General features: G+C 40.0%; 1 protein-coding gene across 2 annotated transcripts in view; it reads right to left on the bottom strand.

Moving 5' to 3' along the window:
* The window catches only part of FRMPD1 (FERM and PDZ domain containing 1), a 1,188,014-nt gene that overhangs the window by 396,921 nt on the left and 773,972 nt on the right, over positions 1-17,121 (bottom strand). For both annotated transcript variants that reach the window (XM_078676303.1, XM_078676304.1), the window contains exon 7: positions 4,204-4,299. In XM_078676303.1, the coding sequence (XP_078532429.1) occupies positions 4,204-4,299 (96 nt within the window). The remainder of the gene's footprint in view (positions 1-4,203; positions 4,300-17,121) is intronic.

Below are 17,121 nucleotides of genomic sequence, written 5' to 3'. Positions count from 1 at the left end.
CCCACAGCGATAGCAGCAGGGGTATGGCAGGGCGCTGCGGCCGGCACACACCAAGGGGGAAGCACCAGCAGGGGGAGCGTGGGGGGAACGCCGCTCCCACAGCCCAGCCGAGGCAGCGCCGCACCTACGCAAGGCCGGGAACGAACGCTAGGCCATAGCTAGGCCACAACGGCAGGCGGCCCCCACAGCGCCGAGCAGCAGGGGTAGGGCAGGGCGCAGCGGCCGGCACACACCAAGGGGGACGCACCAGAAGGGGGAGCTTGGTGGGTACGCCGCTCCCACAGCCCAGCCGAGGTAGCGCTGCAACTACGCAAGGCCGGGAACGAACGCTAGGCCATAGCTAGGCCGCGGCGCCACCAGACCAGGCCGCACAACGAACGGCCCCCAGCCCCACCGGGGACACCCCCAGTGACAGCATGACTCACCACAACGATCAGTGTCCAGTCCTCTGCGTTAGCTCCGCCACAGAGGGGCCCCGCAGACAACAACAGCTCCGACGGAGGCGGGAAAGGCCTCATGGCGCAGGAGCCCAGCGCCAGCCACGAGGCAGGGATCTCAGCCGGGGGGGCACGTGGAAGCACCAAAGTGGAACAGTTAGGTGCGCGATGCTCCCCCGAGTCAGGAACCGTTGGAGTAGTGCGGAGAAAGTTGCGATGCCAGCAGGATTATTTCGGATAGAAGAGCTTGTCTGGCAGAGCCAACTTAGAGTGCGGCCATCTTGCAGCCGGCCAAGCCAGGCCCCCCTGATGCATCTAATTATTTAATTTTAGCAGACTCTAGCTTGGGAAAATGCACCTCAGCCAACAATTCTTCCTGGTCTACAGAGTCACAGCCTGTGAACTATACAGGATGGAGTAATATGTGTTAACACTCTCTATATTCTGCACGAGCAGTCCGATTTGTGTTTGTTCACAAAGTTGAGAAACCGCTTCTCTAATTCAAGGTTCCTTTGCTGATGTGTATGACTAAAGTGTGTGGTCTGAGTTACCATATCGCTTTTGCAGCTGCATCCCAGACTGTGTTCCAAGATACTCTGTATTCACATCAAAATAATGTTGAATGAATTCCGCAATATACTTCATTTGAGTTGAGTCCAGGAATGTGCCTAGGTGTAGTTTATTTTGGAGGATGCTCCATGTTCAGACGAAACGTGTGCTCCTATATCACAAGATATTACTCTTGGAATGAAACCCTTCAGTACAAGAAAATGTTGATTCTAGAACTGAAAACATATGTGATCTTGCTGTCTATCACATTGCCAGACACCTACAAGTTCCTGGCATCCCAAACAACAAAACTAGGGGTATATACCTGTTACCAAACTGAGTGCAAAACTAGATTGAAGTGTGATAACATGAGGGGTACAATGTGGTGTTGTAGACATAGCCTGATGTAAGCATGCCACTCACAAAACGTTTTACTTCTGGGAACAGGTCAGGTTTTCACCTGTTGTCATTGGGTCCATTAGGCAACTGGCCACCTAACTTACCCCATATTCCCTGATCCCTACCTTTTCCATCAAATATATTGACTGTCTTCCACATCCTAAGTTGCGGCAAAGAAATATATCGCCATACCCTTGGGCTTTATCAGGGCATGCGAGTGACATTACATGGAAAGACAGTGTTATTTCAAGTGATGTGTGTCAATATGTAGCATATGTGCCTCTTTTGAAAATATACTGAATTCTTTCTTGCTGAGCTAGTTTAGTAATGCCTTGCATTTCATGGGTGAGGTGAGGCCCTGTGTACTCAAAGACTCTAGTCTAAGAGACCCCATCTTTCTATTGAGTGTCCTAAATGAACAATATCATCACTATTTGCCACTGTTAATGCCCCTTTTCAACCTAATCTACTCTTGGTAACACAAGGGGTATGTGCTCAAGATAAGATCCAATTGTTATCTCTACAAGCTCAAATCTATGTATGATGTAACATATTTCCAACTAAGATAGGTATGGGTGAAGAGACAGTGTAAAAAATGTAAAATTCAATACAGTAATAAGAAAAAATTAAAAAATTCCAATAGGGGAAAACAAAGAACAGAAAGGCTATTAGGGAAAGTCAAAACAAAGACAACATGACCCTATTATTAGTGGCATCTCTGACTCCAGAAGGGAGTGAAGAAAGGATGTGAGGATAGTGTACTTGATTTAGGCCATTAACCCACACATCCTTCACCCTCTCTCCCTATACCCCAACCCAATATCTTAAGGGGTATTAGATTTAGGTCAGCATTGACGGTGTATGTTGGGTCTCCACCTAAGCCGGATTCTCATGCCAAAGTAGTTTTGTAAATGCAGATTACAGAATTGTTGAGTGCTAATGATCAACTGAAGAAATAAATTCAGAACCAATGTACATCTAACTTGGAGTCCAAGTGCAGACAAGTCGGCGGTGCTGACTCAGACCCGATAAACCTCTAAAGTATTTGCAAGTCTGTTGGTGGCTAGAGGGTGATGAAGGCACTGGTGGATCCACTGCTGCTACCTGCAGATCCCCAGCATATCACCAGTACTCACTGTCCGGTTTTAACCATGGCATTGAGGGTAAGGGAAAGCTCTGGAGAGGTGAGGAGCTTAAAGATGGCAAAGCCTTCCCTGTTCCCTTCATTATGTTTCTTGAAATCAAGGATATACTCTTGACCTCTTTGGGTTCACTATGGCCCAGGTAAAGGTACAGGGCTTCCAATGATTCCTACCTCTGCTGGGGGTAAGAGCAATCTAAGAGTTTACATCCCTTCCACACCCTAGTTGCATGCTATCCCCAGTCATGAGTGAAATATCTAATGGGATTGTTGTACACAATTGGCAGTCTCCTCGGAATTCCAGGGATTGTTCCATGTCTGGTGATAACCAGTCATCACATGGGTGGCGATCTCTACAATTACTTTCAAGGTCTTTGGTGGCGCAGGAGGCGGATTAGGGCTGGAAGGAATCAAGTCAGCATGAGAGATGTAGGTCTTTATATAACATTTGAAGGGAGAAGGGGGTAGCCTCCTCCTGCCAAACTTCTATTTCCACCACCATGTCCCTGGTTTAGAGGCAGATGAATGCAGAAAGTCATCTTAGCCGCACTGTTGTTCTCTCTCATCACCTTCTACTGCCTACATTACAGAAATACTTGAGGATGCCATTCTGGCCAAGAAACCAGGCTGAAAAGATTTGATGAAATTGTCTGAAAAGATTTGATGAAATTGAATGAATGACATTATATGATGTTCTTTCTTTAATACATTTCGAACAAAAATTCTTTGGAACTGAAAAAATGGCCTGTGGCTTGACTTTTTTTGAGAAATTCAATAATTGATTGATAACATTGAAAGAAGGGGATACACGCCTTTCCTATTGGTAGTGTAAAATACTGAGTTGCTTGAAAGCAATTTTAAAAAGATAAAAGCCGGTCTAACATGCCTAAAACTGACTTTCTTAAGAATAGGAATAATGAAAGACTTTCTAGGGACCTTATAAAAACTACAAAACATTAAAAAGTGAATTATATCCTGTGGAGACTTCCCATCGCAGCCACAGGGTAAGAGACACTGCCCTCTATGTGCACCACGGGGATGAGCTAAGAGATAGTGAAAATGGTTCAGACGAAATCGAATCCGTAAAAAGTGGTAATGGGCACTTTTGAACCATAAGAGATAGGGCTCAGTGAATGGCACCTCTAGTCAAAAGATGGAGATTAGTCAGGGGATTAGGGAATACATGGAAAATGAGAGCAGGAATGCAGTATCCTTAAGTTAACATGTATGCAAGGAAACAAATAAAAGGTCAAGAGGAATCAATCAGCTGTGGTAGTAGGATTGCTAAAATAGAGCTAACTAACAGCGGGATTACTGAGAAACTGCTGAGTTATTATAAGACGTACAGCCACTATATGTAAAGCACATAATGCAGTATAACACATCTTAGTTCTACTGGTTGACAATGAAGTCATGAATGGAGTCTGGCAGGTTCTACTGGAAGCTATTCTTTGAGCGAGTAATTTCAAAAGTCACTCTAAATTCCATATAAATGTTCACTAAATTGGCATAGAAGATTATTATCCAGTGGGTAGAAGTGCTATTAAAGTAATGAACTTATTTATTTTTGATTTGTACTGAAATTAGATAAAGTTCTTATAGACTGAGCTTCAAGTATTGACAGTATGTTCACCTTAACATAGCCTTTCACAAAATTCAAGGAGTAAAAAAACGCACCTTAACAGTTGTCTTCTTCTCAAATTTGAAAGCCTTGGTCTGTCCATTTTCCAAATATACCTTTAGAACATTTGGCATAAACAAAAGTGAATTTCCCTGCAGAAAAGAATAATGAAATATATATTAATAGACACAATAACACATACGGGCCTATTCACACACTCCATTCAGTAGTAAGTCAAGTAGTACTACTTCTCACATACTACAAAATGCTATTCACTAACCCACTTGCGGAGACCTCCACTATTCCTATCTTCTCTGTGCAAAGGTCTCCGCCTTGTGTGCGTATAATTATTGTACTTAAGCGCAGCCTTGGTGTAAGTCCAGTACCACACAAGGCAACTCAGAGGTACTACAACACACAACCAAAGGAACTAATGGAGGGATAGAATGTTATTAACTCCGAATATGAAATAATAATAACTAAATAAAATTACTTCTACTTATATAAGGATATTGAATAAATAATTACTATAGTAATATACATTTTAATAATAACCCTATTTTAAATTTTAAATTATGAAACATTTAAATATTAAAATAAAACAATATTTACATTTGTTCTATACATAACTTTTAGTAGGATATATTACATATTAAATGAAAATAAATATTGTCCAGTTGATGGTATTTTTACAATTATTTGTAAAACTTTTATTTATGAATTAATTAAATACATATGTTATTATTAAATTACGTAATACACATTAACACTGATGTGCTGTAACTTGTTTGATTATATCTAGGTTTAAAAAAATAAGTAAATTATTACAAATTAATATTTTACATTAAAATATTTGTAATTTTTTTTACGTTTAAAAAACGTGTTTACATTTTCCTTGTACATTCCCAAAGAAGACATTTATCACAGTAGCAGAGGTATCTGCCTACATGTCAAAAATTACGAGTAGTAAATTTACACTAGTGAATCCTGGTGTAGGTTGGAGGCTCCACCAGGGAATGGAGACATGTAAGTCTGCACATAGAAGTACATTTCCACTTGGAAATTGTGAATAGCAAAAACGTGTCAATGTAATATGTGCAGTAGCAGATTTACATGTGAGTACATTTAGACTTGTAAATTTACCTTTGTAAATATGCCCCATAGACAATATTTTACCTCTATGAATAGGCCCCAAAATACATGATTTTTCTATTGAGTGACCTCTTGCACTTGCCACTACTCTGCAGTTTTAATCCTGCCTTCCTAGCAGTTTAGTCAGGATCATTAGATCATTAGATAGACTACTGCAGGACTTTCGAAACATTTGGCTGATCAGGATTTTATTAAGCTGGTATATTTGTACAAAACTTTAATGTTTTGGAAAATATGGTGTCTGAGTCTTCTAGCCCTTGATCCAATTGTCTGATTTGAATTAAAAACTGTGAGGCTTGATGAAGTGGACCAGTAGGTGGAGGCAGGGGGTGTTGATCAACACAGTCCTGAGGATGAGCGCTGACAGACATTTTCTGGCAGCTAACACAAGGACTCATTTGGATTCTACTAAGGGTGTAATTCTTCTCAATGCTCACTTGCATCACAGCTTTTCAGATGATTTACGTTTAATCAGATTTTTGGCATACATCTCAGATTCCTACAAAAGGAAATGATTTTGATACTGGGAATTTTTACTCAAATTTGCATACAGACGTAGGATATTGTAGCGGAAATGTTGACCTTTAGTATTCTCTGGTTAGTGTTTTAACATACATTCCTCAGAAATGATAACTCGGGATGTTATAAACTGGAATAACATTTCATTCAGGACACCTGGGTAAAGCTTATCAGCATTCTTCTGGATGAGTCCCCTCCCTCTTAAAAATATGAATACATTGGATTTGTCAGCTATAGACTATACCTTTATGGATACTCCCTCATTTTTTTGCAAACAGCTTTGAATGTATTCCTATGGATCTAATTAATAACTCCCCCATTTTTATTTCACTCTCTCTCTCTCACACACACACGCACGTGCACGCGCACATGCACACACACACACACACACAAACACACACTATAGCTACAATAATGTGAGCCACATATTACAGTAAGTTATGGAGGTATTGCAAATATCACCTTTGAACAGTGAGTTATGACCTTTAAACTCTTGGCCCATGAAAGGTAACTAAACATGGATTATTGTTGTTTCTGTATTACGTAAAATGTTTGTCAGCTTATGTTGTTCCTTATATGCTAGCACATGATATATAATAGTAGGGTTGTGCACAAATGATACCACAAAGCACTGGCATAAATGGGCTGTGGCACTGTACAAGCAACCCATAGCCTGTTCTGCAGCGAACGCAGCATGAAGATGTACCTATGCGCTTGACTGGTAATACTTTGTGCAAACATTGTGATTGGCTGGTCTGTGAGCCGCCAGACATTCACCTAAGGGTCCTCTGGAATGAAACAGAGGCCAGGAAGTGAAAGGCACACAGTAATTTGACATAGGCAGCGATGGCTTGGGATGCCATAGGGTGCATAGGAATGTGTTGTTAGTGAAGTTAAATCCTGACGCCACTCTGCAATCTTATTCCAGATTCACATTAGGAGGGAAAGCAGTATGTTGCCACAACCGCTGCCTCAGACATGCCAAAAAGAGTGATGCCTTGTCCGTATGCCCTCTCTCACCTCCGTAAGGAGTTTTTCCTGAATCCTCAGTGGAACGTCTTTTCTTGTTCCACTTCTCTTTTTCAGAATATCTTTCCTTCCTCCGAAAACCACAGTCTCTTTCTAACCCTATAATTAAATTAACTTCCAAACTTCAGGAGGTATCTTGTACTCCAATTCCTTTTACCTCGGACTCATTTCTTAACTCAATCATCTGGCACAATAAAAACCTGCTCCTTAAAAATAAACCCATTTATTGGAAAATGTGGAGACAAAGGGGTCGTCTTTGGATATATCAATTACTTTCACAATCAGACTTCTTATCCTTCGCTTCGCTTAGGCAATCATACCATTTACCTAATTCATTTAAAAATAAATATACTCTGCTCAAGAAGATAGTGATGGATACTTACTCTCAATTGCCCACTTCCCAGACTCCCCCTATATGTTTGGACATTTCCTCACGAACTTACATGCTTCTACAAAATGTTCCCAGAGCCTCTACTTTATACCGCCATCTATGTGACATCAACACAGTTAAACAGAAATCAAAAACAGAGATAGCTTGGGAATACGATTTTTTAACCCCATGGCCACTGTCATTATGGATGAATCTTTGGACCAAAATTCATAAATCTTCAAGGGCAGCTAATACAATGCAAACATTGTTCTTTGTCTATAATCGACTTTTATTCACACCAAAAGTTTTAAGTAAAAAATTCAAGACAGTCCCGGATATATGCTGGACATGCTCTGCTCCAAATGCTGATTTCATTCATGTGTTATTTTCATGCCCACATGTCCACGTATTCTGGGAATAGGTTTGGACCCAAATTAATTTAATATTTGCAACTAAGTTTCCTTTCTCTTTTGTTCATGTTTTTCTGGGAAGATTATCATCCATTTGGGACAATGTTACTCTTAATACCAAAATTATTGATTTGTTATTAGCGGTTGCTTTTCAACAAATTACCACAAATTGGAAAGACTTTACAAAAATGTCTTACAAGGCTTGGTGGTACATGATATGCCATAATCATAGGCTGGACACTTCTTATGTATTCCCTATACAAATGGCGACAAAACGCTTAGATTTATGGTCACCTGTTACAATGTATATTGAAGCCAGCACCAAACGAAGCTCTCAACTCCAGCCATCTCAGCAAGAAGTTCTTAAACCTTCTTGAATCCCATAACCATTCCTAATCTTTATTTAATTTAAGGTTATTCAGGTTTCACATATTTAGTTTTGCTCTGTCTCTTTTTAATTATAAGTCCGAATGTTGTATACTTTTTTATTACAGCTAATTTGTATTGTAATTACATGATTTTGATAATGTATATCCTGTATTGACACCCCTTTTCTTATCATAAAATTCTCTTGAACCTAAAAAAATGAGTTTTTCCTGAGGATGGGGGCAGTGCAACCAACACACGAGCTGGCTATATGGGAAAAGTGGTACATTTGTGGCTTGTATTTGTATGCAGCCAGGCTTTGTGTGAGTGGTTGTTGGTTTAATGAGGCTCAGCTGGTAATTAATGCGGTGCAGGTGTTACCAATTAGCATTGCATTGGCACTTGTATGTAACACAAGCTATTACCTAGAGTCAAAATACCTTTTTCCTGTGCATTTACTTGGCTGTGTGTCCTAGTGTGTAGGTGTGTTACATTCACTTTTTTACAGTAGTGTTGGGGCCATGAGAGGGTGTTTATGTCTGGTTATTGTTACGTGAAATGCCTCTTGTGTCAGTGTAACACATTTTTTCATTTTCCAATATAGTGATCATTGTGCCTCCTCTTTATGCACAAGTTGTCATTGTGCTAACTGTGAGTGAGTATACTCTGTAGTTCTATTTCCCTTTTCATTATCTTTTTCTATTTGTTCCAGTGGTACTTTCATGATTTTTGTAGTTCCATTGCAGTTCACATGAGTGGCCTCCGTGTGAGGTATAACTTATTTGAAGGCTGGACTGGATTAGATGTAAGCCTAATTGGCCTCTAGTATCATTTGAGATTAAGTAGTTGTAACTGCTGTGATGTTGTGCTGGCAAATACTTTAGGGGGTGTTGTTACATTTGCATGGACCCTGTGCCTCTCTTTAATAATCCTCATCACCATTCCATTTTGGAGGAGATAGTCACCATTTGTGGATCGCTATTGCTTATCACGCTCATATGTTTGGCAGTTAACAGACAGGACTGACCTATCAGTAGGGTGCCAATAGGTCATTGTCCATTTCATGGTTGACAATGACTGTCTAAATCAGGCCTACCTACTCTAAAACTCAAACATAAAGACATTGCCTGCACAAGAAAAATTTAAGAGGCAATCCCGTCCATCTGAGAAACCCTCTCAGCAAACACAGATAGCATAGCATGCAAAGCATCCGCCATCAATTGTAGTTAGAGAACCTTCCTTCCTCATCAACAATTCATGAAGCTGGATTCAGCTTTCACATTTCTACGGTATGATTGATCCACTGGAAGCTGTCCAAATGGTGCTCTTTGCATGAAGGCATGTCATTAAGATTTCCTGAATAAGGAAATTGCTATAATGAAGTTACTGTATTAGGAAACCTTCAGATTCTTACAATGCTTGGTCTTATAAGTGCAGTTTTATTGTTTAGACAGAATCACTCACATCAAAGTACACGAGACTGAACCATGGGACATGGAATGCAAATAATGTTAGTGCATTCTGCTGAAATGGAAACTTGGGAGACCGGTAATGTTGTCATTAATGTCTGTCCTGGCTTGTGTTAGCTAAGGAGGTAATGCTGCAGTGAGGCGCACAGCATTCCTGGGCGCTGCCAGCCATCCCCTATCTACAGATAGTGTTGCGCTCTCTTGCCCTTTTAAGACTCAGCTGGTGTAACACGCTGGGTTGACAGCATTGATCATGTATCACGTAGTGTATGTGGGTTTTCGAGAGATTGAAAACAACCATGTAATACTCTGAGAATCCCAAAAAACCTTCACTCCTATGATTAAAAAATGAAATAAGTGGATATTGTAAAAAAAAAAAAAACAGATATAACATTGGGTAAAATGTAAGTAAGTGTTAGGATCTTATCTAGCTGTTTGAAACGAGATAACAGACTGTACGTTGTATAAATAAAAAACATGCATATGACAGCTTGTAACCAACCATTTTTAGTATTAATAAATTGTAAAAATAGAATAAAGCGTCCGTGTGGCTTGCATTGTAGGCTTTAAAAAGTAACTAATGGGTGTGAGTTATTTTCCGAAATCCCCATTTGAAGTTGCCTTACTTACTTGCCGGCGCTTCACTTCATTTGGCATAGTATTAATAACTATTGTAGTTGTCCGACAGACAGCTCAAAAAACACCACCTTTTGAAATGTACAATTCTTTCCACCAAAAGGCTTTCATTTCACTGAAAAAAGGATACACATGTATCCATCAAAACCTCCCTGATTGATTTCAGATATGTAGTACAATGCAAAAACATGTCTCTCAATTGCCTTGTAAAGTAGTTCTGATTTTACATATTTCTCTTGGACAATAGGAATGACAAATATGGCTTCCTGCCTGAGGCAGCAGACGGCGCTGGCCAACCACAAAAATCTTTTTGGCTGGTGAAGTTACATGTCCTGATGGGAAATAAGGTAGAGAGCCTGTTGTAACACCTTTAGTCCCCTTTATCACGGAAACAGATTTGTGGACGTGGCAACGTTGGACAAGAATATTTAAGCTGGTAGCCAGCAATTGAGGTACAGAAACACTAAAACAAAATGCCACATTGCAATCCCACACCATAAAGGCAATACAGCAAAATATCATAACACAAAAATTCAACAATAACTCAAATACACAGCACAACTATGCAATACAAATAGGCAATACATCCATACAAAAATAGCACACTAGCTTAACAAAATACAGTAATACACCAATGGAAATCACAACATTAGTACTCAATTGCATTTTTGTTTTATTAAGTTGTGTTGTACTTTTATGTTATAGCATGATTTTATTGTGCTGTGGTGTTGTGTTTTTGTTCTATTTGATTGAGTTTTGTTACTTTTGTGGCCTACTATTGTGCTACTGTAAAAAAATATATTGTGTTGGTGGGAATGTGTATTAGTTGTGAAGCTGTGTCCTGTGGGGCTGTTATTCTGAAGTTTAAGTATACTTCCTTATTATTGTGAATTGTGCCACATTGTTCTTTTTGAGTAACATTTTCCCTTGTACTTAAGGTGTTGTGTTTTTAGGTTGCGTTGCTGTATAGTATGCTGTTGTTTTTTCCTATTATGTTGCATTTTGTTGTGGTGGTGGTGTGCTGTTTCATTTTTCATGTTTTGTGTTTTAGTGTTGATGAGTTGTGCTGTGCTGTGTTTATTGTGTTACTCTCGGGTTTGATTGTTTTTTGTGCTGTGTTATGTTGTGATTTGTTATGTTTTTGTTAAATTGCTATTACTTTGTTGTATGGTGCCGTTGTCTGTACTGCAGCCACTTTATAAGAACAAAGAACACCTAAGCATTCCAAAGCACTATAACAACTCGGAATACGCAGCCATCTCCCTACTTTTATCGCAGCTGCTCACAAACAGATAAGTGATTGTGATTGATCAAGGTTGGGTTAATTGATGTTAAATGAGTTTGAGATTTTTTTTCATGTATATTTGTGGTTTTAACATTTACGTTTTTTCATATCTTTTGGGAGTATGTCTGAGGATTAGCTTTGACAAGGTTGGAGACAAGAACGTATTTAATATGTAATCGAGATACGTATGTCTTTTATGATAATTTGGTCCTTTATAAATGTACAAATCAGCTGAGTTTTGTACTTTCAGTATTTCTGAGGAATTTGTTTTTGATAGTAGCGTATGGTGACTGTTGGTGACCATTGTTCATTCGTGGGTTCACGGGCTCTCCTTTGGAGAACTAGAGAATGCGATGAGCATTTTGTTTTCTAAAGAAAAAGGTATGCTGTTCCTAAAAGGAACAAAGGACAAAGGAGAGTAGGCCATTTGAAAAGAGCTGCTACAAGGGGAATAGTTCTTTTTTGGAAATAGGGCTCTCACACACCCTTGCGAGTGTCATGCTTCTTCATCTGGCTTGCTTCTCATTGGGTCGCCGCTGCAATACCTGACGGGCACCCTCAAGGGGGCTCTTTATCGGACTGCTCCAGTTCAGATAACGGCTACTTTCAAAAACTTTGACCACATTAGAGAGGGAGTTTATAATGTGGGAGAGTTTGTTTTTCATTGTGGTGGAATAATTTAATGGACATATATGAAGATGAAAAATTCATAAACTGACAATTGAGGATGGAGCTACACAAATAATTATTAAGGATAGTATTTCGCAATGGTTAGATGAGGGCGACAACTGGAAAAAAAGTTCACTCAGTGGCCGGGTGCAATCAGAGAACCTACCTGTCATGTTGATGGAGGGTGTAGGGGTGAGTGCAGAACTACCATACATAGTCCAGCTAACAGCCTTCATATGGAAGAAATTCGTGGACCGGGTATTGGGGAGTGCCGTGTTTCACCCAGAGTTACCCATCTGGAAATTAGTCCCAGTGTGAGGGATGGTAGAGAACATGTCCTTGCAGGTTTGGAAGGAGGGTGGCTGCATGGTTCTGGTGGAATTATACGTAAATGACACCATCATTACCTTTGAACAGGCATGCAAAGGATTTGACCTGGGGCAGGGGCAATATCTCCAATATGCGGGCCAGGTGGAACTGGCCAGAGTCACATGGCCCACTTATCCAAATATGCCCCAGACCACTGAGTCCCTAGATATACTGCTAACGTGTGGCAGTGGGTGTAGGCTGGTATCATTATTATATAAGGCTATGAGAGTGGACTCTGGGTCCCTAGCCCTTAAGGCATGGGGCGGATGGAACGAGGATCTGCAGGCTGCATTGCCGGAAAAAGTTGGTTGAGGGTATGTGCATTAACGTATCTTGTAATGCCTGACTGAATCTGCTGCATTATAATTTCGTGCAGCGGGTGTATATGACCCTTGTGAGGCTCCACCGTATAGATGCCAGTCATTCGCATGAATATTCTAGATGTAATAGGACCTACTCAGGGTTTGTGCACCTGGCGTGGAAAAGCCCAGAAGTACAGTATTGGATTAATGTAGTAGTGAGAATCTGTGTGGGGGTGGGAATCTTAATAGAGGCTAAACCAGAACAGTATCAGTATCTCCTGGGGCTGGCTCCGCAACCCAAGAAATGGAAAATGGCCAACAAGTCATTACAATTATCATTGGTGTTGGCCAAACGGAGGGTGGCTATATGCTGGATAGGTGAAAGGGCTCCAACATTCGAAAGCTGGATAAGGGATGTGGGAGAGTGGTACCTTGCGGAAGAACTACATATGAAAAGCTGTCGTTAGGACGAGAAGTTAGAGGAGGACATCGCAATCTGGAGAGAGCTCTGCAGGGTTTTGTTAAACCCAACAGGAAATGGAAGTGAAAGGATAATGGATCTGACAGCAGTAGCGAACTGTAAAGTTGGTATTTGGGCAACACCCTAGCAATGTATGTTACTACGTATTATGCTGTGCCATCAATGTATAAATAATTGCGAAATGTGTACAGGACTCAGATGTATAATTGAAACAAGTTGGATGGTATTTTATTGGTAAACTCTATGTAGTACCGCTCAGTTATTGTCTGAAAAATTGAATATATAAAGTTATTTTTTAAAAGGAAAGTATTTAGTCACATATTAGTAATAAAGTGGAAAAAAGGTTGGAATTTATTTTAAAGATATAGACTTTGCCACATAATTCTGAAAAATAGTGTTTTTGGTCTCCTGTTGAGGTGGAGAAGAGACAAGGTGGCAAGGTTTCATGCAAAAGAAAACATGTTGTGGTTGATTTTCCAGGGGTTAAAAGATGGATATCTGCTGAGGAAGAACAGGATTTCTATGTACACGCAGACAAAGATGAAGCTGAGGGTACAAATGATGAGCAAAAGAAATACCCTGAACAACACGAGAAAGCACATCTTAAGTACAGCAATCAGAGAGTAGTGATGTGTGATTAGTCCATGGTTAATGCTGAGGTCAAACTCAGTTACTTTTGTGGCTTCTATTCAGGTGATCAGGAGAGAAAAAGGTGTTGGAATGAGAAGACTGGTTTAAGGGATGATAAGTATCGAGGGCGTTTGACTGACCCATTGAGAAGCAACACATTTGGTGCCCTGTTACTGAAACATCCTTTGTCTCTAGTAAGTCATGAGGCCGAAAATGTTGAATGCTGGTTGTGTAGGCAGATTCCCAAAGAAGTGCAACTGAGATTAACATCTGAATGTTCTAGACCAGCTCTTGCAATAAGGTCATGACAACATCATTGATGGATACTGACATGATCCACTTAAAGGATTAGATGAGACCCTGTATACTTGTCAGGCTGGAGCGCTGCAAGTGATTCAGCTATTAACTAAAATATCTGTTATGGCAGAGAGGCCCACGTCAAACACAGGAGAGTAGAAGTGGAAGAGTTGAGACACAGTCTGCTGTATGTCTTTTAGGGAATGCTAAAACCACATTGGTGGTGCAATGAAGAAAGTGAATTTTGGTAAATTACTGACTCCAAATAATGGACTTGCAGAATGATGAAGGAAACACAGCAGTTCAGAGTATGCTGTTTGGGGATATATATATATCTTTTAGAGATATGTATAGATTTGGGAGTTGAGTATGAAAAGAAAAATGAATGTGTCCTGGGATAAACTTGCAAGATCTGAACAATTAGGTGATGTACCTCCACTTCAAAATGAAGGGCATGCATCTGTTGAGAGACGTTATGTAGAAAGGGGTCTGGCTAGCACGTCTGCATAAAAAAGATGCCTATATAATGATTATAATTTGGGAGCCCCATCAATAAGTTTCCTCACTCTCAGTGGGTAGGAGAGATGTAGAAATGTTATAGTCTGCCATGTTGCCTCTCTTTGGCACCATGGTGCTTTTCACCAAGATGCTGTATCTGATAATGGTTTGGCTCAGAGAGAGAGAGAGAGAGAGAGTAAGAGTGATCATAAATCTGGTATATATGTTGACCCTGCCTCAGTACAGATAATTTGTATTATAGCACATAGACATAGCAGTGGGTTTGTTAGAGAGCTCTGGATTTGTTATAAAGAGGCAAAAGTCAAGTCTGATTCAAAGTAAAGTTTGAGGTTTTCTAGTGGACACTCAAGTGGATGTTTTGAGGCTTCTAAAAGACAACTGGAAAATGATCTATAGGATAATTTGCAAAACGCTGATTTTGGATCAGTTTTCCATGTGAATGTTGGAAAGGACAGTGGATCTTCTTTCTTCCACAACGAAGGCTATTTTTCCTGGATCATTGCATTATTTTTTACACAGATTGATGACAGTGCATTTGAGAAGAGATTTGAGGTATTCTCAAAAGATTTCTTTAAATCCAGAGGTGAGTGTGGATCTGAAGTGGAGACTCAGGAAAATGCAGGCATGGAATGGTTGACATTTCTTTTGTCAAGAATCCATGTTTTCTCATTTGGATGCAAACTTAGAAGGTTGGAGTGCAAGTTGTGGCTCAGTTAGAACAGTAGAATGTTATTGAGAGTAGGAGAGGAACATGCAAATCCATTTTTGAAGTTGTTGTAGGGGTCTCTTGCAATAAGGTGCTTTTTGGAGAACAGAGTCAAATGGTGTATGAGTCTCAGAGTGGACACTGTCTCAGCAGTAAATTATGTGAACCTGATGGGAGGTATTCCAACAAATGTGTTTTGGGAGCATTGCCTTCAAAGTGATATTTAGTTTCAGACACAGCATATTTTCAGACAGAGCATATTCCAGTGTTGAGGAATGATGTGGCAGCTTGCTCTTCGTTGAATGAAAGCAATTGCAAAGTGGACAGGTCAGTGTTTCTGATTGTAGCAAGGATGTGAGGTCCATTTAGAATGGACATTTTCACAAGCAGGCTGAATACACAAGTAAGAGGTTTTTTTAGTTGGTATTCAGATCCAGAGACTGCAGGGCTGGATGCTTTTCTCCAGGATTAAAGTGGTCTCAATCATACATGTTTCCATCCTTTGATATGATAGCAAGTGTGATATTACTAATGCGACAATGGAAGGAGTAACTGGTGGTAGCAATTCCTCTGTTGAGGTTGCATGCTTGTCACCCAGTAATGGTAGAGAAACTGGAAATGTCAATGGCTTTTCTGATATTGCTTCTAACATTCTAGGAGCTATTGTTTGACTAGTCAAATGAAATTAACAAGGTGGTGCTGTCAGGTATTCTAGCATTGATGGCATGGAGAGTTTTCATGGGAAAATGGAGAGTGCTGGGCCTTTAGGGGCAGGCTTTGAAGCTCATTGAGGAATTCAGGGTGCTTGTAAATGTTTGAGAGAGGATTGTCTTATCAGATGAACAATATGCATAGTTCAGCTTTAGAGTAGGACATGGTTTAGTTAATCAAGTATCAACTGGCCAGAATACCCTCATGAGGAGGTTGCTGAGAGGCATTAATGTTATGGAACCCCCTTTTGCCATGTATAATTTAGTTTGTGATGTGGAGGAGATGACAAATATTTTGGAAAGCTGGATGAATGAGAGTCATATTTTTAGGTTTTAGGGATTGACACATATATTGACAATATTGCTGTGTATGGTGTTGTTTAGAAGTGTGTCTGATGTGAGGACCTTGGATGTGACAAATAGAATTTCTAGCTCAGAGGCAAAGTATTCCATTTTGCTTGGAGAACAAAAACCTTTTCTACAACTATTTTCAATCCATATTTTGATGAGAATATAAGATTGTGTATGGGGAGATGAGTGAAGCGGTATGAGGAGTGAGCAAAGGTGGTTAAACCTGTAGATGTAATATGATTGCCACTTTCATTTAAGTAACCTGGCAAGGCTGTTAAGCCTCCTACTTTAGGAAGGTGGGTAAAATAAATAATGAAGAGAGTAAGTGTACATCTGAGTATCCTAATAGCTTCAGCGCCAAAGGCTTTCATGATAGGGCGTAGTTTGCAAGACATTTTTAGATCAGACGACTAGTCAATCGATTCTTGGTTTAGACAGTTTTACTTTTTGCCTGTTGAGAGTGTGACAGAGTGTTTGATTACTAGCATTTAAACTTATATAACATATTTAGACCCACAGTGCTTGAGATGTCAACAATCCCTGGGTACTTTCTTTCACATAATATGGGAATACCTTTCATACAACAGTATTGGTGGAATGTATGCACCACATTATCACATGTAATGGGTAGAACAGTGGTATCAGAACCAAAGCTGCTTTTGAGGGGCATGGCTTAATCAGCCACGATGGCCACAGATTGGATG

Source organism: Lissotriton helveticus, chromosome 2_1 (assembly GCF_964261635.1).
Source record: "Lissotriton helveticus chromosome 2_1, aLisHel1.1, whole genome shotgun sequence".
NCBI lineage: Eukaryota > Metazoa > Chordata > Amphibia > Caudata > Salamandridae > Lissotriton > Lissotriton helveticus.
The sequence above is the reverse complement of the archived record's forward strand: the minus strand, read 5'-3'. Positions and strand labels throughout refer to the sequence as shown.